The following is a 23,292-nucleotide window of genomic DNA, read 5'->3' on the forward strand; positions in this document are numbered from 1 at the left end:
TGACGCAGAGAGAGCCGGAAGGAGCTGCTGATTATTATTACAAAGTTACAAAATACGCAGAAGGGATACCATTTTTTAGTATATTTTGTATCTTTAAATTTTTCTATTTCTGTTATTAAATAGCTGTGTTACACCATACACATTCTGTTGGGTTTGTTGGGGGCCAGCAGGAGTATTCTGCAAAAGAGGGGTAGAGGGAAAAGTCAGGTCCAAAGCGTGGTAGCAGAAAAGCACTTAAAGTGACAGTGGGGCTGGATGAAGGAGGAGTAGAGAGTTAGTGCAAGGGAGAAGAGGGAGGAAGCCAGCTGAAAGACTTTCTACCCACACTTTCCAGATTTGACCACACACATTTCTCGACCCTGTATATGGGCAGGGCGCCTTATTGGCCATCAGTGATGGCAAGCCCAGGCCTAGTAGATCATTCTCAAGTGCCCCTAAGGGTTCCCAGAGAGTCTCCCGAAAGAATTGTGGACCGAGAGCACTGGAGTGGGTGAGGAGCCATTCTTAGCATATGGCAGACTTCGTGGCCTGAAGAATGGGGTGGAGAGAGAAAGGGTAAGTAAAACTCTGCGGCAAAGCTACCCTGAGTTACACCTCTGAACCCCAGAGGTGTGCAAAACTTCCAGACGAGGCCACAGCCCACACCCAGGATGTGACCCCAGGACCACCAGTGGTGCAGAGTCACTCCACACCTGCCTGCCTTCCCACTCTTCCCCTCGCTTTCAGATCACAGGCCCTGGAGCGGGAGGGGCTGCTCTCAGCTGATCCTGTGGGCGGCAGTGCTCCCCAGTGGGCAGCCCCCTGATCAGAGGGAGTCTGTGTCCTTGGGGAACAGGCTGCTGCTGTCTTCCATCTCCCACACACCTGCCTCCTTTGTGCACAGGACCACCAGCCTCCACAGGAACTGCCTAGACCCCTATCAGGCCATGGGTGAGCGTGTCTCCTGGGGAGGTGGCCTCTGTGCCCAGCCATGGCCCTGGGATCTGCCTGAAGAAGCAGGAGTCTGGGCCTGATCCAGGCCCTGGGCCAACCTGACCCTGCCGGACGAGCAGATTCCAGGGTTGTGAGCAGGATGCAAAAGACCACCCAAGCGAGGGCCCCAGCCATGCTTGGTGAGGAGGGAGTGGGGAGGGGAAGTTCAAGTTCGGAGGTCACAAACTTCCATTTCAACAAGAGGCAGGCAGGTAATACAAATGAATGGAAAGGTCAGGAAGGGAGAGATATGGCCGATTAGAGGCAACAGCCGTAGCACACACGGAGCCATACCTACTATTTACCATTTTGTAAATAGTACAAAAGAGTCAAGAGTCAGTGCCCTCCCAACCCCTGACCTCTGAGGGCAGCGAGGTTTTGGAGTTTTTCTTCTTAAGTTGTGGTGACTGAGATATACCCAAGTCAGACAGTAGGTGGCGCTCGACCCAGAGAATTAGAAAAAGGAACAGGAGAATTACTAAACTCATTTCCAGTAACCTCCCACCTCCCCCTGAGGGCCCTCTCTGGCCCCACCTCTTGTTTCCTGGCCTGGGCCAAGCCCTTTCCAAGGTCCCAGAGGTCCCACTCCAGAGGCCTGGTCTCGGAGCTGGGGAATTATTTCTGGGGAAGCCCCCACTCCACAAGCTGCCCAGGCAAGATGTGAGTGTGCCCTTAGAAAGGACTGGAGGAGAGGAAAAGGGTGGGGAGATGGGAGGATGGGACCCAAGGGCTCATGTACACCCCACACAGAAACCCACATGCTCACAGACACACACACACACTCAGAGCCACTTAAAGCAGAGGGGAAGAATTAGAAGTTGCCCTTAGCTCCTAGCAGCCGTCCCGGGGCGTGGTCAGGCACAGTGCTCTAAGCCAGGAAACTAACACCTTCACTGTCCCTCACCTGTACCTCCGTGTCTCCCTCTGATCCCAGGGTGGGGCTGGGATCTGCTGAAGCAGAAAGCAGCTCCCCACCTTGTACGAGACTCTCCAGGAAGATAAGCGATGGTGAAAAACTCACCGTGGAGCTCAGGCTGACTGGGAGGCTGAAGGAATTGGGGCGGAGAGGGGCAATAAGGCAGCCGGCAGAGGTGTCAGACTTCAAGGGCTGAGGCCACAGCTGCTAATGCCTTTGCCAGGTCTCTCAGTCCCTTAGCAATGCCTGCCCCCACTCCTCGGGACACCACAGGCCTCAGGCCACAAGCTGTGTGGACTCATCCTTCCCTCACCCACTCACAGGTGGTGGCTGCTTCTCTGGGGAGTCCTCCAGGCTGGCCCCACACAGGGCTCCGTGCTCTTGGCCCAGCAGCTACCCCAGCAGCTGACATTCCCCGGGTTCCCAGAGCCATACCTCAAAGGCCAAGAGAGCACCACTGTCATCGAGGCCCCGGAGGGCTTTGCTGTGAAGCTCGTGCTCCAGGACTTCCACCTGGAGCTGTCCCAGGACTGTGAGCGGGACTCTGTCACAGTGAGCTGGGGTCCTGGAGGGACTCGGGGGAGGCAGCCTCCTGGCCCGGAGCCCGGGGCCAATGGGAGGTGGTGGGGCCCTGGCTCTGGGAGAATGGATGAAGAGCCCAAGTCAGGGGCATAGGCTGGCTTCCCTGGGAGGCGAGGGTCTGCCCAAGTACACAGCCTCCACCAGCAGCCCTGTCCATGGCCATGCTACCATCTTGGCCCCAAAGGGACACACAAGTACCGCCAATCCCTGGAATCAAGAGCGAGGCTTCACACATCGGTCATTAAAAACACATCAAGCATTTTGCCAAGGGTCTGCTCTGTCAGGGCAGGAAACTGGGCATGAACAATAACAAAAGATTCAATGACTGAGCTTACCCTAAAGTTCTCGTGATAAGGGAATTATTCAGAATAAGGACACTTTAAAACCGGTACTGTGTTATCTTTTGTTTTGAATTTTATTTATATCAAAATAATAGATGCAATGTTTGTTCATTGGTTTGTTTTTAAATCAGAGTACTACAAGGCTATAATGGGAAACAGCTGTCTCCAGCTTTGCTCCTCAACCCCATTCTACCCTCCTGGGGCAATTAGTCACAATTCATGTAGCTGTTTCATCTGGCATTTAGTTTCATATGTATCAGTCACACTCTTGTTCTGGTTTGTGTTTGGGTTGGGTTGTTTTGTTTTGTTTTGGTTTTTGGTTGTTGTTTTGTCTTGTTTTACATATTATCTATTAACGTTCAACTACAGAAGACAGGACTGGCTTTATCGCAGACCCTCACGCCTACATTTCCCCTCTCCCATCCTTCTAGCTTACCTATACTACTATTTTTAATTAAATCTATAGTCATTACTTACATTAGTATGACTTTAAAATACTCACATCTGAGCATATGATGGACAATAATTACAGTTTTTTTCCTCTCTAACTTTCGGTTTCCCAGGAGTCAATAATTACATGGAGTTCTTTGGAGCTTTCTGTTTGTTTTTGTTCTACTCTGGTTTGCTTAGTCCTGTGTAATTAATCACAAACTCTCAGCCACAGAGTAAATCTTTCAACACAGTCAAGCACAAATCTCATCCGAGTCCTCCTCTTCATGGGCGACATTTCGCCAAAAGATCTCTTGATCTTGATTTATTTCTTCAGTCTGAAGTCTTGGCTGTCTAAGACTTCACCCTCTCTGGGGTTCCCTTCTCCATCGCGCTGGGGATTCCCTTTACCTGCCCTGCGTTAAAACTGAACCCCACTGTCATTCTCTCTCTCGTTTTTAGAGGAGCACTTTCTCCCCCAGAAAAGGTATGTGGGAGTCAGTTTTAGAGGCTCTTGCACAACCCTAAACGTCTTCGTTCTGCCCTCACAGCTGGTGGATTGTTTATCCGGCTTGCATTCTAAGCTGGAAGACATTTTCTCTCAGAGTTTGGATGACATTGTCTCCTAGCTCTAGTGGTGTTAAGTCTGACAGCAGTGTGATTTCTGGCCCTTGGTTTTTTCTCTCTAGAGTTTCTGGAATTGTTTTTATTACCAGTATTCAGAACTGTATGACGTGCCTTGATGTGGTTCACTTTCTACTCGTTGTACAGCCTTCTCTTAATCTAGAGACTCTTTTCATCCTGTCCTTCAATTCTAGGAATGTTCTTCTATTATCTTTTAAATTATGTCCAGGCATCTACTCTCCTTATTTTCTTTTTCCGGAACTCCTGTAATTTAGCTGTTGTATGATCTGGACTGATTCTCTGGTTTTATTATTCATTCTGTTGTGTTTCCATCTCTTTGTCCTTTTGTTCCACTTCCTGGGAGATTTCCTCATTTTAAATACCCACTTTAGTGGTTTTTTGCTCTTGACTTTTTTTTTATGACGAAAGGCTCATTCTTATTTTTTAAATGTGCCTTTTTACAGAATGTTGTTCTTATTTCACAGACAAGACTCTTTTCCCTGTAGTGGGACTATTTTTCAATGCTGTTTCTGTCCCCTGTATTATCTCTACTCTGCCCAAGTTCTTTCTTACTCTTCTTTTTGTTTTGTCTCTGCTTCTCATGTTAGAGACTCTCCTACAATAACTGATAATCTTTGGCTGTTCATTTAGATTTAAAAAGAAAGTACTAGAATGATATTGGATGCCCTGTGAAGACAGCTAAAATTTGAGAAACGACAAGTTTGAAAAGAAGGCTATGAGCGAGGTGGACCAAGTGTGCCACGGGGCCCTCCCAGATGTGGGCATGCAGAGCATTTCCCTGGGGGACGGCCAGCCTCAGAGAGGAGTCCTCTGGTCTCCTGATGGAGTTGCCCGCCTTCTGGTAGACAAGCAGAGGCATCTTACTGTTTGATATGTACACTGTCACCCAATCCCTCTGTTTTCAGTTCTGATCTCACTCCCTCTGTCAAGTGCCCCAGGGAATCCCAAGCCCAGGGTCCCTGGCTCCCGCTGAGGTCTCCTGCCAGGCAGGGTGAACCAGAAGGAGTCGCCTGGGTGCACAGGGTGGGCAGAGGGGTCTAGAACTCTGAGGTCTCCCTACATAGGCTTCTGTTAGCCCCTAGCCCCGCCCCGCTCACCCCCATCCTCAGGGGTTCCTGGTTGTCCTCATTTCTGTGGTAAGAACCTGTGTGCTTTATGTTGGTCTCCACCTCTGCAGAGTCAGACCCTTAGTTGCCTCTTTTCCATCTCTGGTCCACCCTCCAGGATGTTACTGGCATCTCTCCTCTGCTGTCATCTCCTCTCATTGTTTTGTCCTTGGTCGTGTTGAAAGGAATCTGAGACTGTGGGAGAATGAGGGAATGAAGAACCCAGGAGGTGGATTCATAGGAAAATCATAAGTTAAATGGAAAAAAAAAAAGAAATGAGTAAAATAAAGCTGAGCAGGGAGCTGAGTACCCAGAATAGAGGTTGAGCATGAAGCGTGGGCCAGAGGAACTCCTTCCAAGAGGTATCCTTGTGGGTTGGAGAACCCACCGAAAGGAATTTGAGCAGGGGCGAGGCCATCGAAGGGGTTTGCAACAGGGACCCCTCCTTAAAGAACATGTAAGTTAAGCAACAATAGGCAGCCTATCCGTCCTGTGTGCACTTGTGTCCTTAGATTCCCATCCCTTGTGGGGCTTTATTTACAGTTCAGCTGGAGGAGGGACACTCCAGAAAAGAGAACAGGAAAGGCCAGAAACCCCAGCTTGGTCTTTGCAGAGGGTCTTATTGCGTCACAGATGTTGGCCCACAGGAAGTTACTCAGAAAAGTGGAAGGGGGCAGGGTTGGAGGAAGCAGGAGGGAGGGACTTATGTCTGTATTTTCATCAGTTCAAAGCTGCAGTGCTATTAGCACCGCGTGAGCACCAGGGATTCTGTGGTCAGCAAAACAGGTGTATTTCCTGCCTTCTTGGAATTTACAATCCAGTGGACTACTGGGGGAGCCCTGGGAAGCCCAAGGAACTTCTTTTTACTGATTTATTTTTCATTATAATTGACAAATAGTATTATATTAGTTTCAGGTGTACAACATACTGACTCAATATTTAGACAGCTCACAAAGTGAGTCCACCCGACACCTGTCACCAAACATAGTTATTATATGTTATTGACTCTATTCCCAAGGAGCCTTTCGGGAGCAGGCAAATATGGTGGGCTTTATGAGAGAAGCATAGAAGGCTAAAGAAATATGCAAGGTATCTGGTCACATCTGGAAAAAACTTGGGAGTCAACAGCAAACAGGAAGCTACGTGAGCAAGCTTGCACAGGCGTGTGCTGACCTGTCAGGTGGGGAGTGCCCCTGGGACCACCCAGGGTGCAGATTCACCCCACACCTGCCTGCCCCTCTGCTCCCCTTTCAGGTCACAGCCAGTGGGACGGACCCAACCCTGTTCTGTGGCCAGCAGGGCTCTGCGCTGGGCGGACCCCGAGGTCAGAGGGAGTTTGTGTCCTCAGGGAACCGTCTGCGGCTGACTTTCCGTGCACCTGCCTCCTCTGAAGACAGGACAACTGGCCTCCACAAGGGCTTCCTGGTCCTCTACCAAGCCGTGAGTGAGTGTCCATCCTGGGGGTGCGCTCTCTGTCCACGGCCATGACCCCTGGTGTCTGGAAAAGACAAGTGGCAGCTTGAGTGATTGTTGAGGCTGGGGGTGCAGGGACCGGACACCGGGGCCCACCCCTTCCCTGCCGCCTCCGGCCCCCGCTGGGGAGCTGCCCAGTTAAAGGTTCCAGCAGGCATTCCCACGCTGATTTACTGACCTGGGTTTGAGGATCATTTCGTTTTTCATGAAATGCCACATACAGATCGTCAGCAAAATTCCAGATTTTCAAATGCTAACAGAATTTTTTTTTGCAAGATAAAAATTTCAAAAAAAATATATGCTAAAAAGTAAGTCTTCCTCTGATCTCTGGCCCTTAGTCCATGACTACATTGTCCAGAAACAACTCTGTTCTCCATTTCCTGGGTATTCTTCCAAAGACATTCTACACCATTGAACTATAATTGTGCGTGTGGCGGTGGGGGGAGGGTTGTTGCATAATACTCACAATGTTTTAAATTTGGCATTTTCCACTCAATGATATATCTTAAAGATCATTCCATATACATGTGGCTAGCATTGCCTAGTTCTTTTTAGTAACTATATAATATTTCTTTGATTAATATGTCATAATATATTGAATTAGTCCTCCATCAATAGATATTTTGCTGCCACAAACAGTACTGCTATGGAAAACTTGTATATAGACCACAGGTGGCAAACACAAGGCCCACAGGCTGAATCCAGCCCTCCACCTTGTTTGTCCGGCCCAGCACTTTGTTTCTACCTGGCAGCAGTGCCGCGCTCTCGCTTAACTGTTAAGGAGCAGTCACATTTATACAGTCCTAAAGTTACATTCAGCCCTTTGAAGGCAACTGTGAGGCTGATGTGGCCCCCGGGGAAAATGAGTTTGACACCCCGGATATACACGTTAGAGCATGCATATGAGGGTGAATCCTTAGAAAGGAAAATGCTAGGTGAAAAAAAATCACAGTTTTAATTTTGACATTGCTGAATTCCCCTCACAGAGGTTTTGTGAATTCACACTCCCACTCAGCATGTCTGAAAATCCTGTTTCCCTGTATCCTACTCATCATGGTCGCTGTCAAACCTTTTTAGCATTGACAATCTGATCAGTGAAAAATAGTTCAAATGTTTAAAAAAAGAAAAAAAAGACTGCAGTTCAAACTAAATGTGGCCATGGGCCAGAATCAGTCCCTGGGTTGCCATTTGCAATTCTGTTCTAGGTTCTAATGACCACTTCTTTCCTATAGGTATGAACCATAGTCAGCCCCTCAGCCAGGTTAGTGGGGGCTCTGAGGCCACACACACACCTGGAGGCAACTCCTCCAACATCCAGAACCACTGCCAGGAGCCCTATTATCAGGCAGTTACAGCAGGTGAGTCCCCACCTGCCTCACTTCCACCAAAAGGCCTGTGGCACCTACCCTTGTAGCCCCACCTCCCGATTCTGAGCCTGTTTCTTTGCCTCACCTCATTTCACTCCTCAGGGACACTCACCTGCACAGCCCCGGGCCCCGGGGAAGAGGCAGAGGACAGGGAGGAGGTTCCTCACTGTGTGCCGGGTGAGTAGTGACGTGCCAGTGCTGTGACGGCGGCCACTCTCCAAACAGGACTCAACCGTACGTGGGGCCTGTGGACCAGGATGCAGGGGGTTCAAGGAAAGCCTCAGAATAGAAAGAGGAGACAAAAGCAGAAGGGGAGGAAGAAGAGGGAAACCAAGAAGGTCCATAAAAGGAAAGGCAAGGAGCTTGTCCCTTATTCTTCAAAGATCAAGATATACCTGGGGAAGCAAAAGCATGAAGGAAGTTAATCAGATGGGGAAGTGAGGGAGACAGAGGGGCAGCGAGGAACGAGAGAAAACCCTCCCTTGGTGCCATATGCTTCGAGGACACACAGTCAGGCACTCTGTCCTGCACATATCTCCCTACCCAGATGCCACAGGGCCAGAAAGTCCACCTTCTTTTTAGTTTCATTATTGAGATAAAATTCACTATTTTATAGTGTACAATTTAGTAATTTTTAGCGTATTTACAATATTGTGCAACCACTCCCACTAATTCTAAAACATTCCCATCATCCCAAAAGAAGCCCAGTACCTCCAACTCTTCCCTCCTTCATCCCCTGGCTACCACTAACCCACTTTCTGTCGCCACGGACTTGCCTATTCTGAACGCTCCATAGCAGTGGGCTCATACCATATGTGGCCTTTTGGGCCTGGCTTCCTTCCTTTAGCATAACGTCATCAAGGTTCCTCCACATTGTACCAGGTATCAGGACTTCATTCCTATCAATGGGATCCTGAATTGAATCCCACCGCATGGACGTACCACATTTTGTTTATCCATTCATTAGTTGATGGAATGTGGGTTGTTTCCACTTTTTGCCTCTTATGGACAATGCTGGTATGAGCATTCACGTACAAGTTTGTATCTGAACATATGTTTTCAGCTCTCTTGGGTGTACACCTAGCAGTGAATTGCTGGTGTTGGCTTCTGTCATAACTCTACGAGTATGCTTAACTTTTTGAGGGATTGCCAAACTGTTTTCCATGATGGTTTGCACCATTTTAAATTCCTATCAGCAGAATATGAAGATTCAGGTCCTAGTTTTTGAAATCCAATTTTTTTGAGTCAAAGCATTGCCTGTCTAACCCAATCTGGATGCATTTCTCAGATTTTACTCCTGATCCACAGAAAGCTCTGGAGGCAGCTGGAAGTAGTGGTTTGTAGGGGTTGGAGGACAGGTAGTAGTGGCAGATGTTAAAAACCAAGAAGTGGCAGAAAGGAGAGTCAAGAGGCGCCGAAGGTAAATTCTGCTTGCTGCGTGAGTTTGCTCAGGATGGTCCCACCACGAGTCTGAAAAAGTGGCTTGAAATGGCTAAGGAGGCAGGAGAAAGAGCCCTTCACAGAAGTAGGTCTTTAATAAATGTGGCTTGTTGCATGCTGGTTTCTCACCCTTACCTCTCCTCTCTTGCAGTCTGTGGACAGCCAGTCACCCCCATTGCCCAGAACCAGGGGGTCCAGGGTTCTTCCAAAGCTAAGCTGGGCAACTTCCCATGGCAAGCCTTCACCAGTATCTATGGCCGTGGGGGTGGGGCCCTGCTGGGCGACAGATGGATCCTCACTGCCGCCCACACCATCTATCCCAAGGACAGCGTCTTTCCTGGGAAGAAGAGGAGGGTGGACGTGTTCCTGGGCCACACAAACATAGATGAGATGATAAAGCTGGGGAACCACCCCGTGCGCCGAGTGGTTGTGCACCCGGACTACCGTCAGAACGAGTCCCACAACTTCAACGGGGACATCGCCCTCCTGGAACTGCAGCACAGCGTCCGCCTCGGCCCCCACCTCCTCCCGGTCTGTCTGCCCGACAGCGAGACCCTCTACCGCAGCGGCCTCATGGGATATGTCAGTGGGTTTGGCGTGGAGATGGGCTGGTTAACTACGGAGCTGAAGTACTCGAGACTGCCGGTCGCCCCGAGGGAGGCCTGCGAGGCCTGGCTGCAAGAGAAGCAGAGGACTGACGTGTTTTCGGACAACATGTTCTGTGCTGGGGATAAGGCGCGGCGGCAGAGTGTCTGCCAGGGGGACAGCGGTGGCGTCTACGTGGTGTGGGACGAGCGTGCCCATCACTGGGTGGCCACGGGTATCGTATCCTGGGGCATTGGGTGTGGCAAAGGGTATGGCTTCTACACCAAAGTGCTCAACTACGTGGACTGGATCAAGGGAGTGATGGACGGGAAGGGCTGACCCTGGGCACGCTGAGCCGGGGCACCAGCTCCGTGAGGCCCCAGACGGAAGAGGGTTGAAAGTGAAGACTGAGCCTTGCGGGTGGGGAGGGAGGGAGTCAGGGAATCTGTATATACGAGTCACTGTGTGAGACAGAGCTCCTCCTCTGCTCAAGGCTGACCCCAGCCCCTCCTCCTCGCCCTCTACCTTCCTGTGAGTTCGCACTATGCCCAGGAAACTCAGTGAGTGTCATTTTGAACTTTATCTCCTGCTGACACAGCTTCATCTGTCTCTCCTGGGAGACAGCCATCCTCTCACCCCGCTGTTCAAGTGGTGTAAGGGGGCAGTGGTGTTAATTGCATTTCATCCCTGAAACATTCTAAAGCCCCTTTAGTTGCCATTCAAATATTCAAATTCTCAGCCACACCACCTACCACAACTCCCAGCTGCAGTTACAGTGACGGCTTGGTTTTTGATACATCTCCGACATGCCAGGCAATTCATGTTCGTTGTTTCACTGACTCCTCACACCAAGTTTGCAAAGCCTGTGTTATAGCCCACATTTTAAATGAGGAAACTGAAGTTCAGAGAGATAAAGCCACTTGCCCAAATGCCACAGCCGATCCAGGACTGCAAAGGCCCTTTGCCTCCCAGTGCACCTGGACACCTCTCAGGGTCCTCAGGACCTGCTGTGTCACCCACTCCCCCTTCCCAGCCCCCACAGCCCTACAGCTTCTCGCTCTCTGGGGACTCCTGCTGCCGTCAGGACGGGGACACCTGGCACACACTTTCCTGGGGCCTGTCTCCCACAGACAGCACACCCCCTGGGCCCAGCCCTGGGCTGGGTGTTCCTGCAGACACACCCGGTGCTGCTGGACACCCCAGGCCATCCTCCACCTGAGAGACCAGCTCTTTAATTTTTAGTGGAGACATGAGGCAATTTAGAGTAAAAGGCACAAATAAAATACAAGCGTTCAAATAGAACTAGAAAGTGAAAAAAACAGAGGAAAGCAAATTTACTAGTATTAAAAATCAAGGGGGCTGTATGGTTAAAGGTTAAATTTATATTTGAAAAATAGGATTCAGCCTTGGCTGGCATAGCTCAGTGGATTGAGTGTGGGCTGCAAACCAAAGCACCGCAGGTTCAATTCCCAGTCAGGGCACATGCCTGGGTTGCGGACCAGGTCCCCAGTGGGGGCCACATGAGAGGCAACCACACATTGATGTTTCTCTCTTTCTCCCTTCCTTCCCCTCTCTAAAAATAAATATTTTAAAAGAAAAATAGGATTCAAAGGTGTACATACATGTGGTAGTTCTATTTTATAAACCTGTGCATAGTACAAAAGACTACCAAAAATGCTCTAAAATATTCATCAGAGGTTGCTTTAAGTGGTATAATTCCAGCTGTTTTGTTTTTTCTTGTTCTTCTCTATTTGCTAAATTTTATTTAACGAGCATGTATTAGTTTTATTTTTTTAACTTTTATTATTGAAAAAGTGATATGAAAGCACTGGCTGGCGTAGTTCAGTGGATTGAGCACGGGCTGGGAACCAAAGTGTCCCAGGTTCGATTCCCAGCCAGGGTTGTCCCAGGGTTGAACATTCTTGGGTTGCAGGCCATAACCCCCAGCAACCGCACATTGATGTCTGTCTGTCTGTCTGTCTGTCTCTCTCTCTCCCCCCTTCCTTCCCTCCCTAAAAATAAATGAATAAAATCTTTAAAAAAAAAAAGAAAGAAATCCCTACAAAAAAAAAAAAAAGAAAAAGTGATATGAGTTTCTCCCTACGAAAGCAAAAAATATAAAGCTAGATCTATGTGCACATATAGGCATAGGTATATCTAGACATAGATATAATTATAGATATGGCCACAAAGGAAAACCTACCATTACTTTAAGGGAGAAAACGTTTTCCCCAGAATCAAGTCCTAGGAGGAGTGAATAAGACAATGGACAATATCCTCAAATACTGCTCTTAAAACAAGTGCCTGCATAATCTTTGTATAGCCTTTTCTTCTTTCAGTCTTTAGTGTAAGTCAAGGGCATAAGACAAATGTGCAAGTCAAGGTTATCTGGAGTGGCGGGGCAGAGTGGAGGAGGCTGGGCCGGGACTGAACCAACCAGGTGCATGTTTGTCACTTGCCAGCCATGTTGCATAACCCAGGACAGAACTCAGAATCTGTGAGATGGGAGAGGAAAGCTTCAGCTGAGACTTACCTTCCCGAACGCCCCTCCTTCCCTGGTACCCCTGTCGACCTGCCCTGCCACAAGCTCACATACACACACTCACACACACACATGCACGCGCTGTCAGAATGCCAGTGTGCAATTTGCTAGACAAGAGTCCTCCCTTTCTCATCTCCTGGTCTGCTCCTTATCCTTCTTTCATGTCTTCAGTCTTTCTGAACCTGACTAGGCCACAGGTCAGGTGCTGGGTCAGCCTGGTCACAAGATTCATTCCTTAGCTCCGACACACGTAAGCCTGTGGGAGCAACCCTCTAGGCCCTCGTTAACCTTGCAGCTTCCCCATGCCTCCTCCCCACCTATATTCAGTGACGGTGTGGTCGCTGCCTGATGGGGAACGGCCCTTCTTTGTGAGTCCTTGCAAACCATTGCCTAGGAGAGTGCCTGGCACATTGAATAGGCCGCCCATTAAGGATGAATGGGTGGGGGGGGGGGGTGCAGGGTTGGGGGAATTAATCTGATAAGGGAAACAGCAGGATACCCTGCAGAGGCCTCAGAACTCAGAGGCCTGGTCTGCAGCCTGAGCCTCCCTATGGACTACAATTACACAAGGCATTTGAGCCGCAGAGAGTTGATGAAGAAAGGTTCCCATGAAGAGCAAACCTCGAAAACAGGACACTGTGTCCTGATGGACAGGAGAGACCAGAGCTCTCCTCCCTCCCGGGAATCTGGCTTCACTCTCAGTCACTCTCGGCCCACAGGCACACCCTTGGCCTAGTCCAAGGCAACTGTGACTCTAGGGCTCAAACTCTTGACCAGACACTGAGGAAAAGCGGATTATCTCCACCCTCTCCCCAGCTGCCCCTACTTCTCTAAGAGCCAAGTTCATTGGCAGGCCTGAGTTCATTGAGGTGGGCAGGAAGAGTCTTAAAGCAAACCCTGGTGCAGCTGTAGGGTTGCCCTGGAACAGCAACCCCTGTTCGAAGTCTAAGTGGCATTACTGAGTGAAGTAAGCCAGGGCCCCAATGCAGCCAGACTGCATTCCCCTCTTTCCACGCCTGTCTGCACTTGCTTCTGTCACATCGTCCTGGGCTTTGAAACCCTGGCTGTTCCTGGCCCAGGGCTGCTGGGTGACTGAGCGTAGGACAAACCGGGCTAATGGAAAAGGGCAGTGCAGAAAAGAGAGTGCCCTCAGCTGTGATCTCCACTGCACTCTGAGTGGGAACCTTGTAAACATGGCAGCAGCCCCTAGGAAGGTCCCTGAAGAAAGGGAGAATTCGGATCAGACCTAGAAAACGAGAAGTCTGCGCCTCCAGCGGAAGGCTCTCCTGTTCCTAAAAACGGACCCTTCCCCATATCGGCCAGCAGGTGGCACCACCACCAGGGAATTCAAAACCAAAACTAAGTTAAACTGGAAACAGATTTTTTTTTTTCAGTTTTGTTTATGCAAATAGTTCATTCCCCGCAACATTCCTCCGGGAAGGTCCCCCTCCCCCCTCCACAGTCGGTCACTCCCTCCCCCTTCCCTCCTCTGCATGACCGCCTCTCTCCCTCTGCACAGAGTGGATGCAGACGCGGTCAGGACCGTCCAGGATCCAAAATCAGGACTTGAGAGATGTGAGTAAGGCGGACGGGGACCACTGATGGAGGGAGAAACCAGAGGAAAGAACCCTGGGCGTGGGAGGCAACCCTGCCGCCAATTTTATTCAGAGAGACAAGAACAGCCTGCCCCTCCCCATATGCCTTATCTATTCCAACATGCACACGCATGCACGCCTCAAACACATACCCTCCATCCCTCCTCCTGAGGACAGGAGACCTTAGACACATGAGGTGGTGGCCACATCCCCTTCTTCCTCCCAGCTCATAGCAGGAGGGTGCCGAGACGGGGGAACCCACTCTGCCCAGGAGGGGTGTCCTCCGTGCGCCACTCCACGCTCCATAGGCGGTTTCTCCCAGACACCTTTGCTGAGCCTTCGGGAGCCCTTTCAGAGAACCACGACTGGAAACCCTCACCCCCAATTAACTGGTCCCAAGCCAGCCCATTCCGGGAGTGGGAGGGAGTGATAAGACAGGGCGAGGAGGAGGATGGGGAGAGAGGTGAAGGCAGTGTGATGACCTCCGGACTGGACACTGCCCTGGGGAGGAGCACCCAGTGCAGCAGCTGTGCAGACCGGCCTCCCCACTCCACCCACACCCACCCCCACCTGGAACATCTGTGAGGTCTAGAATGGACAGAGAGGAAAATGCCCAGCGGTATGGCCAACCCATCCCCCACCCCACTCACTGCCCAAACAGCCTTCCCGACGCCAGCTTTCCTTTTGGCAGGTGGCTTTTATACCTCCTGGCGTCGGTCCTGTTCTGCAAGGTGGGAGATGCCACCCCCCTCTCTCAGGAGCTCTTTGGGGAGGTGACGTCCCCTCTGTACCCCAAGCCTTACCCAAACAACTTGGAGACAACCACTATGATCACAGTCCCCCCGGGATACAGGGTGAAGCTGGTCTTCTGGCAGTTTGACCTGGAGCCTTCCGAAGGCTGTTTCTATGACTATGTCAAGGTAGGAGGGCAGGTTGGGAGAGCAGGGGGAGAGCTGGGTGGCTCTGGAACCCAAGGACTTGTGCTCAACCACCATGGGCAGCACTTCCCATCCATGGACACAGCCCCAGCCCTGCAAGAGCTGATGGCCGAGTGCAGTTCTGGGAGTCACGTGATGCCATGAATGGTGTCCACAGGCTTTAGAGGCCTTCCGGGAGCACTGGGAGGGCAGGGGGGCAGGGAACACAGAGGAGTAAGGGTACAGCCCTCACTCTCAAGAAAGTTACCATCTGCAGGAGTTTCCCCATCTGTTTCCCTGCTGGGAGTCTTTGAAAAATCGCCGTGCCTCAGTTTCCCTGTTTCCTTGGAGAATATCGCCATGACTACCCGCCTCATCAGGAGCCCAGAAACATGGGGAAGAGAAATGTGTGTGGTGGTAGCTCAGGCGTAGTCTTCAGCAAGGACGTTGGGCTCAGCCCCCTCTCCTCCCTGATAACCAAGGGTGCCCTCCCAATCTCATCCTTCTGCATCCAATAAAAATGAGATTCTGGATTCAGGATTCAAGTAGCACTCACACACATCCAATAAATACCATTCCCAGAAGGTGGTGAGAGAATAACATGAAAATGGTACAGCTTCCTCATCCAGAGGACTTGAGAAGTTTGCAGTGCTGCAAGGTCGGGTCTTGGTGGCAGGGATGGCGAGGAATGGGGTTGGGACAAGGACACCACCTGCTTTGGGCGGGCCAGCAAAGAAAGAAACAAGGGAAGCTGGGCGATGCTCACCATTGCCAAGGCTGGTGGGCCGCAGAGAGTCACATGCAACTATGTGTATCAGGACACATGGCTGGATGTGAACGGTCTGCATAAGGTGAGGCGGGATAACGACACAGAACTTAAGGCAGATCGGTCCAGTCTCTAGGAATGAAGGGAAGGTAAAGGCTGGGGAGAGCTGACCAGGATTCCGGGGGAAGACAGGCACAGGGGGCGGTGGGAAAGAGGAGAACCCCGAAACGTGCTGGGGAGCACAAACAGGGAAGGGCACGGACAGCACGGAAAGAGTTAGCCCATGGGAGGAGACTCAGTGGGCAGGTGCAAGTCACCTGGGGCAGTTTGCAAATGCCAGAGCCCACCAGGTGGAGACCAGCTGGAGGCTACTGCAGAAGTAGGGCAGCGTTCACTCTCTGGGACAAGAGGAGGACCTCCACTGACTTTCCATAGCGCATGTGCCTCAGCAGCCCTTCTTCCTACCTTCCTACTCCTCGTCCTTCCTCCGCCAGATCTCTGCTGATAAGAAAACCCTGGGGAGGTTCTGTGGCCAGCTGGGTTCCCCACTGGGCAACCCCCCAGGAAAAAGAGAATTTGTGTCCGAAGGAAACAAGATGCTGCTGACCTTCCACACGGACTTCTCCAATGAGGAGAATGGCACCGTCATGTTCTACAAGGGCTTTCTGGCCTACTACCAAGCTGTGGGTGAGTGGTCCCCGGGTGCCCTTTTCGGGGCCTCAGTCATATTGAATGGGGACTGGAAAAAGGGACTCTTGAATCCAAATAAGCAGGGAGCCTGGCCTTCCTTATTTTTTGCCCTCAAGAGAGCTTTTTCCAGAAGAGGCAGGCCAGCCTGGGCTCTGTCCCCAGGGGTAGTTCCCAGAAAGCACTAGAAAGGCCCAGGGGTGCAGGCGGTCAGGAGCTGACTTGGTCTTGTAGCCTCTGGTGAGTGACCACTCTGAGACCAACCCCACTACAGAAGTCCCCTGGCAGGAATTCAACCTTCCTCCCGGAATCTCTTCCAGACCTTGATGAATGTGCTTCCCAGCGAAACACGGTTGAGGAGAATCCCCAGCCCCTATGCCAACACCTTTGTCACAACTACGTTGGTGGCTACTTCTGTTCCTGCCGTCCAGGCTATGAGCTTCAGAAGGATGGATATTCTTGCCAGGGTGAGGTTGGGTGGTATGGGAGGGAGGCAGAGGCTGAACAAGGGCTTGCTGGGCCAGCCAGAGAATCTTCTGGTGACCCCCTCCTGGCTCTGCTCTCACAGTCGAGTGCAGCAGAGAGCTGTACACAGAGCCATCAGGCTATGTGTCCAGCCTGGAGTACCCCCAGCCCTACCCCCCTGACCTGCGCTGCAACTACAGCATCCGGGTGGAGCGGGGCCACACCATCCACCTCAAGTTCCTAGAGCCTTTTGAAATCGATGACCACCAGCAAGTACACTGTCCCTATGACCAGCTACAGGTACAGCCATCCCACCCCCAGAGAGACCCCTCCCTCTCTTCCCCATCCCCACTTGGTTCTTCTCATCCTCTGGCCAATTGGGACAGGAATGTCCAACATCACAGGTGGGCTGGGCAAGCTCCTACACAACTGGAAGTGGGTCCTGGGAATCCCTTTTCCCCTCCCAGTGAAAACAGACACAAAGCAAGATTACCACCACCACCACCCCCAGCCCTGTGGAAAAATGTCCACATTAGAGAGATGACCCGCCCTTCTCCCCCACCAGATCTATGCCAATGGGAGGAACATCGGAGAGTTCTGTGGGAAGCAAAGACCTACTGACCTTGACACCAGCAGCAATTCTGTGGATCTGCTGTTCTTCACAGATGAGTCAGGGGACAGCCGGGGCTGGAAGCTGCACTACACCACTTCAAGTAAGGTTGCCTCGGGGCCTCCCTCCCTGGCCAGCAACGGGGCAGGATCAGGGAGGGAGAAAGAAGGCAAGTGGCTCTGAAATGAACATGCCCTCTGGTCTCCACCACAGTCATCAAGTGCCCCCAGCCCAAAACCCTAGACGAGTTCACCATCATCCAGAACCTGCAGTCTCAGTACCAGTTCCGTGACTACTTCATTACCACCTGCAAACAAGGCTACCAGCTGGTGGAGGTAAGAGCCCGGGGCTAAGGGAGAGAGCTGGCCCAGCATTCCAGGAGCAATTCAGATGGATAAGCCCGTAGCAAACTTAGGCTCAACCCCAGGTGGGATCACAGGTGTTAGAGCTGGAAGGGTCGCCGGGTCTACCAGTTCTCAAACTTGACTGCACATTGGAAACTCTTAGGGTTTAAAAAATACAGATGTCCGCATCCCCTGCTAGAGACTGATTCCACTGGTCTGGAGTTAAGACTGCGCATCAGGGTTACTTAGAGCTACCCGCGTGGTTCTAATGCACCACCAAGTTTATGAACTACTGACCCAGTCTGATAAACTCATTGTAGAATTAGGAGCTGAAAAGGCAGGAGTGGACATAGAATGCAAGGAGTGGCTCACTCGACATCACAGCGATTTCGTACAGCAGAGACCTGGACCAGATCTCCTCCCTCTTGCTCCAGGGCTGTTTTATGCACACTGGTGGTCTCACCTAGGTCCCACCATCTGTCCTCTACGGACTCAAGAAAGAATGTCATTTTATCCACTGGCCAATCTCATAAAAGCTAGTAACCTAAAGTACTATTTTGGAAAACATGCAACTGAAGTCACTCCTGGCCAGGGACCCAGGACTGGACATCCCATCTTGGTTCGATAGATCCACTTGGAATGCCTGATCAGAATCAGGGAAGAGACGTTTGCTATGTCCTTAGCTAGTACTTAATTCATTCAACAAATATTTCAAGTGTTGACTGAGTGTCCGGCAGTGTTCTAGATGCTGGAGGACAGGAAAGAGAAGCGCACACATTCCCACAGCCTTCAAAGAGCTGACGTTTGACGGTTGCACGTCCCCACATTAGCCAGACGAGTTGCTCTTTACTGCAGGATGCCTCCTGCTGCATCGCGAGGACTGGGTCTCCTGGGCCCAGAAGACTGGACATCCTCTTCGCTCCGGTTACAACCCCCCTTTTCCTATGCCATGCCCACCCTCACCTTGACATTTACCATTCACCTCACAGGATTTAAAGCAAGCCGCACAGTACCTCATATTAATAATATTTCACTCAGACATCCTAGTCCTCACATACATTCTCTTGCGAACTTTCCCAGGGCTAATGCTCTAGGGTGGTTGCTGGCCTTAATAAAATGCATTTATATTGTTTAAACACTTTTCATTTCCGAGGGTGACATTTTCCTGCATCATCCCTGCTATCTGCTCACTTGCAACAACAGCACGTAGCACATCAGCGTCGCAGGCACCCTGGACAGTGACTGGGCTGCACCAGTAGTTTGGGAAGGGCCCTGGCGCCTAAGAGAACCGCAGTCTAGGACTGATGAAGTGACGATGTAGGTTGGCGTAGACTGGCAGGGAACTGACAGGGAAGGGTCTTCGGTTTCAGTGCAGAAAACACACAACCAGCCTTGCGATGGTCTTCGTTTAAAATCGTGGGGGGTCAAAACTAATTTAAAATGGAGGAGAGAAGTGTTGAGGGCTGGATGGAAAAAGTAAAGGAATTAAGAAGTACAAACTGGTAGTTATAGTACAGTCACAGGGATGTACACTACACAAGGAATATGGTCAATAGTACCGTAATAACTGTGTGGTGCGAGGTGGGTTCTTGAATTATCAGGGGGATCGCTTTATAAATTATATTAATTGTCTAGCCACTATGCTATATACCTGAAACTAATATAAAATAATACTGGATATTAACAATAATAGGAAAATGTTTGGAACAAAGTGAATAAATAAGTAAAATTGTGGGGTTCAGCTAGACCTCAGCAGAAACAGGCAAGAGTCTAGAGAGAGGATCCCTGGGCTGACAGTTATCTGCTGTGTAGCCGGAGTTCCCAGGTGCACCTCTGGTCTGGGAGGACGGGCTAGGGAGAAGGACAAAGAGCCACGCCCACAGGGGCGAGCTGTCTCCACACTCCCTGCTGTGTGGGAAAGAGCAGGAAGGGAGCTGCAGTACCTCCGTTGACTAAGGGCACCTCTACCTCTGCTCAAACAGGGGGACCAGGCGCTGCTCTCCTTCACAGCTGTCTGCCAGGACGACGGCACATGGCATCGCGCCATGCCCAGGTGCAAGAGTAAGTCACAACTCAGGAAGTATCTGCCCCTAGGGACATCCCACCCGCCCCAGCCTTGGGGACCTAGCCTGAGAAGGGAAGAGAGGGGTCTGGAAGTAAGCCTCTCCCCAAAGATATCCCCCTTGACTTGTCCTTTGAATTCTGTGGCTCATCGCAGGAACCAGGCAGCCCTCATCTCAGCAGGATTGATTGTCTCTACCCAGAACTGAATTTCACTGTGACCAGTTCCCATCCATCACAAGCGCCCCCCACTGACCATATTTCTCTCAGGTTCTCAGCCTGTTCTGTGGGTAGACAGCTCGCATTCCTCCCACTGAAGTTCCAAACTGTCCTTGTCAGCTCTCATTGGGCCCTGTGTTCTCTCCCAGTCAAGGACTGTGGGCAGCCCCGAAGCCTGCGTAATGGAGGTTTCAATTATACCACCACGAAGGGAGTGACCACCTACCAGGCCCGGATCCAATACTACTGCAATGAGCCGTATTACAAGATGAAGACCAGAGATGGCAGCAGTGAGGCTGAGCAAGGTAGGGACTCCTGCAAATTGCGGTTATTCCCTTCTATCTCTCAAGACATCTTCTGAGATTTCTTTCTTTATTCTTTAAGATTTTATTTATTTTATTCCTAGAGAAAGGGGAAGACGGGGAGCAAGAGAGAGGGAGAAACATCAGTGTGTGGTTGCCTCTCACACACCCCCTACTGGGGACCTGGCCCACAATCCAGGCATGTGCCCTGACTGGGGATCAAACTGGTGACCCTTTGGTCTGCCAGCTGCCTCTCAATACACTGAGCCCACAATAGAATCCCTAGGGAATATATGTTAAGGTATCTGCCCAAGACACAGGCTTCAGGGACCTACAGTACAGCACCAAGAGGTACCTAGTAGGTTTGAAGAAGAAAGCACCTGAGTGACAAAGAAAGACTTGAATCTCATAAACAGCTCCTTCTCACCACCCCCCTACCATCACCATCACCCCTCACCACCCTTACCACCCTCTTCACCAATGTCACCCACACACACACACCCCCACCCCACCACCACCATCACCATTATAACTATCACCACCGTAACTACCACCACCACCACCACCATACCACCACTACTATCACCACTACTACCATCACTACAACACCACTAACACCAACAACAAAGCACCATCACACTACAAACCAACACCACACAATCACCACCCTTACTACCACCACCAACACCAACACCAACACCACAGCCATCACCACCACTCAGCTGTGTCAGTGGGACCTCCCCCAGCATTCTCCCTACCTACCCCCTCAGGCTGCTACGTTGTGACATTGTGCACTTGATTTTACTAAGTGACTCCCAGATTCATCTGTGGGTATCTTTTAAGTTTCCTTTAAATAAAAGAAATCATATGCTTTCTGGTTTGAAACATACAAAAAAGGAAAAAATCTTATATATGGGTCATATAAGGTATTATTTAACAGCCCGGCTTTGCGTCAGGCAACTCTCACTTTGCACCTTGGTCCTGGAACTCGGAGGTTATGGGACCCGGTGTGAATTATCAAAGCTCAGTTTCCTCATCGGCAAAGTGAGAGTAATAGTGCGTACCTGCAAGTGCACTTAAATGAGACCATGCAGGTACAGTGTTTAACAACCAGCCTGGCACCCTGTCAACAACCAGAAACGTGACTACCACTGTTGTCTACAGTCCCACTACCAAGACACCAAGTCATTGATAGGGTTCTGATATGCTCATCCCAGTCTCTGTGTATTTCATAAATAGCAATCACACCAAACATGTAGTTAAATATTCTAATACTTTCACATAACATTAAAATAAAAATATATGCGTAAACCCTCTTTACACTTTTGTTACTCCACCCTTACATATCTGAACCTTTTCCTTGATCCTCGTCCATGCTGGTTCCGATTCTCCCCTGCCCCTGCCCAACACAGTCGGTGCTCACCAACCTCTGCAACCTGGTTTCCCTGCCCACCACCTCCCAACCTGATCAGAGCCCCTTTGCCCCTCAGGGACGTATACCTGCACAGCCCAGGGCATTTGGAAGAATGAACAGGAAGGAGAGAAGATTCCTCGGTGTTTGCCAGGTGAGTGGAAATCCCCTGGAGCCATCCTTGGTGACCTGTGGGGTACCAGAAAAAGCATGCACGAAGAATGGAAGCAAAGCAAGCAGGGAGACACTCCAGCTTGAAGTTGAAAATAAACTTGAGGAGGAAGGGAAAATTAGAGATGTCACAGAAAAAGAGGAGAGAGAGAGATGCAGAGAACTGGATGCAGCCCTGACATTCCAGCATTTTCACAGAGCAGACAGGTAATCAAGGAATAAAAACAACAAGCCCCCCCAAACAGAAAGAAAAAAAATAAGAACAAGGAGAACAGGCAATAGGCCAGAGATGGAGCTGTTGGAATGGGAGGACAAAGAGCAGAGAGCCCAGAGCCAGTCAGAAGGGATGAAGGGGGAACCCACTGACTGCAGGAGGGAAGAGGGGTGGGCCTGGGACTGACACATCCTTGCCTTACCGTCTCTCTTCTCCAGTGTGTGGGAAACCCGTCCACCCTGTGGTAGAGAAGCAGCGCATCATCGGAGGGAAAGCAGCCAAAGAGGGCAACTTCCCCTGGCAGGCGCTCAGCAACAAGTATGGGCGAGGGGGTGGAGCCCTGCTGGGCGACCGCTGGATCCTCACGGCTGCTCACACCCTCTACCCCAAGGAGCAAGACTCACACACCAATAGCAGCATAGATGTGTTCCTGGGCGGCATCATTGTGGAGGAGATCGAGAAACTAGGGAACCATCCTGTCCGCAGGGTCAGCATCCACCCATCCTACCGCAAGGATGAGGCCCACAATTTTGAGGGGGACATTGCCCTCCTGGAACTGGAACATAGTGTCACCTTGGGCCCCAACCTCCTCCCTATCTGCCTCCCTGAGAATGAGACCACCTTCTATGAGAAAGGCCACATGGGCTATGTCAGTGGCTTTGGGATCACAGAGAACAAGCTTACTGACCATCTCAGATATGTCCGCCTGCCTGTAGCTGAGCGAACAGCATGTGAGAGGTGGCTCCAGGGCCAAAACAGCAACAATGTGTTCTCTGAAAACATGTTCTGTGCTGGGGACCCGAAGGCAAAGCACGACAGCTGTCAGGGGGACAGCGGAGGGGTCTTTGCAGTGAGGGGTGCAGATGGCCGCTGGGTGGCCACCGGCATAGTGTCCTGGGGCATTGGGTGTGGCCAAGGGTACGGCTTCTACACCAAATTACTCAACTACGTGGACTGGATCAAGAAAGAGATGGAGGAGGAGGGCTGAGCCCTCCTTCTTCAGAATCTGGAGAGCAGTGTGTAAAAAAAAAAAATTATCTGACTAGTTGTTGATCACCACTAAGAATCCATATTAAAATCATAGATGCAGAAAAACACTGTGTGAAATAAATTCTCTTTTCTCTAGTCCCAT

At 50.7% G+C, this 23,292-nt stretch overlaps 2 protein-coding genes across 2 annotated transcripts; both read left to right on the forward strand.

Moving 5' to 3' along the window:
• Positions 1-926: 926 nt before the first annotated feature.
• C1RL (complement C1r subcomponent like) lies at positions 927-11,165 on the forward strand. The gene is made up of 7 exons (XM_036016967.1): positions 927-930; positions 1,371-1,632; positions 2,212-2,440; positions 6,246-6,435; positions 7,697-7,822; positions 7,934-8,008; positions 9,423-11,165. The coding sequence occupies exons 1-7, from the start codon at positions 927-929 to the stop codon at positions 10,193-10,195; spliced, it is 1,659 nt and encodes a 552-aa protein (XP_035872860.1). The 3' UTR covers positions 10,196-11,165.
• A 3,422-nt stretch (positions 11,166-14,587) lies between these two features.
• Positions 14,588-23,257, forward strand: C1R (complement C1r). The gene is given in 11 exon segments (XM_028533093.2): positions 14,588-14,659; positions 14,662-14,913; positions 16,171-16,363; positions 16,684-16,830; positions 16,932-17,128; positions 17,394-17,541; positions 17,652-17,773; positions 19,765-19,843; positions 20,212-20,367; positions 21,855-21,929; positions 22,379-23,257. Coding segments are annotated over 11 exon segments (2,196 nt in total). The 5' UTR covers positions 14,588-14,602; the 3' UTR covers positions 23,149-23,257.
• The last annotated feature ends 35 nt before the right edge of the window (positions 23,258-23,292 follow it).

The sequence above is a fragment of the Phyllostomus discolor genome, chromosome 2 (genome assembly GCF_004126475.2).
Source record: "Phyllostomus discolor isolate MPI-MPIP mPhyDis1 chromosome 2, mPhyDis1.pri.v3, whole genome shotgun sequence".
Lineage (NCBI taxonomy): Eukaryota > Metazoa > Chordata > Mammalia > Chiroptera > Phyllostomidae > Phyllostomus > Phyllostomus discolor.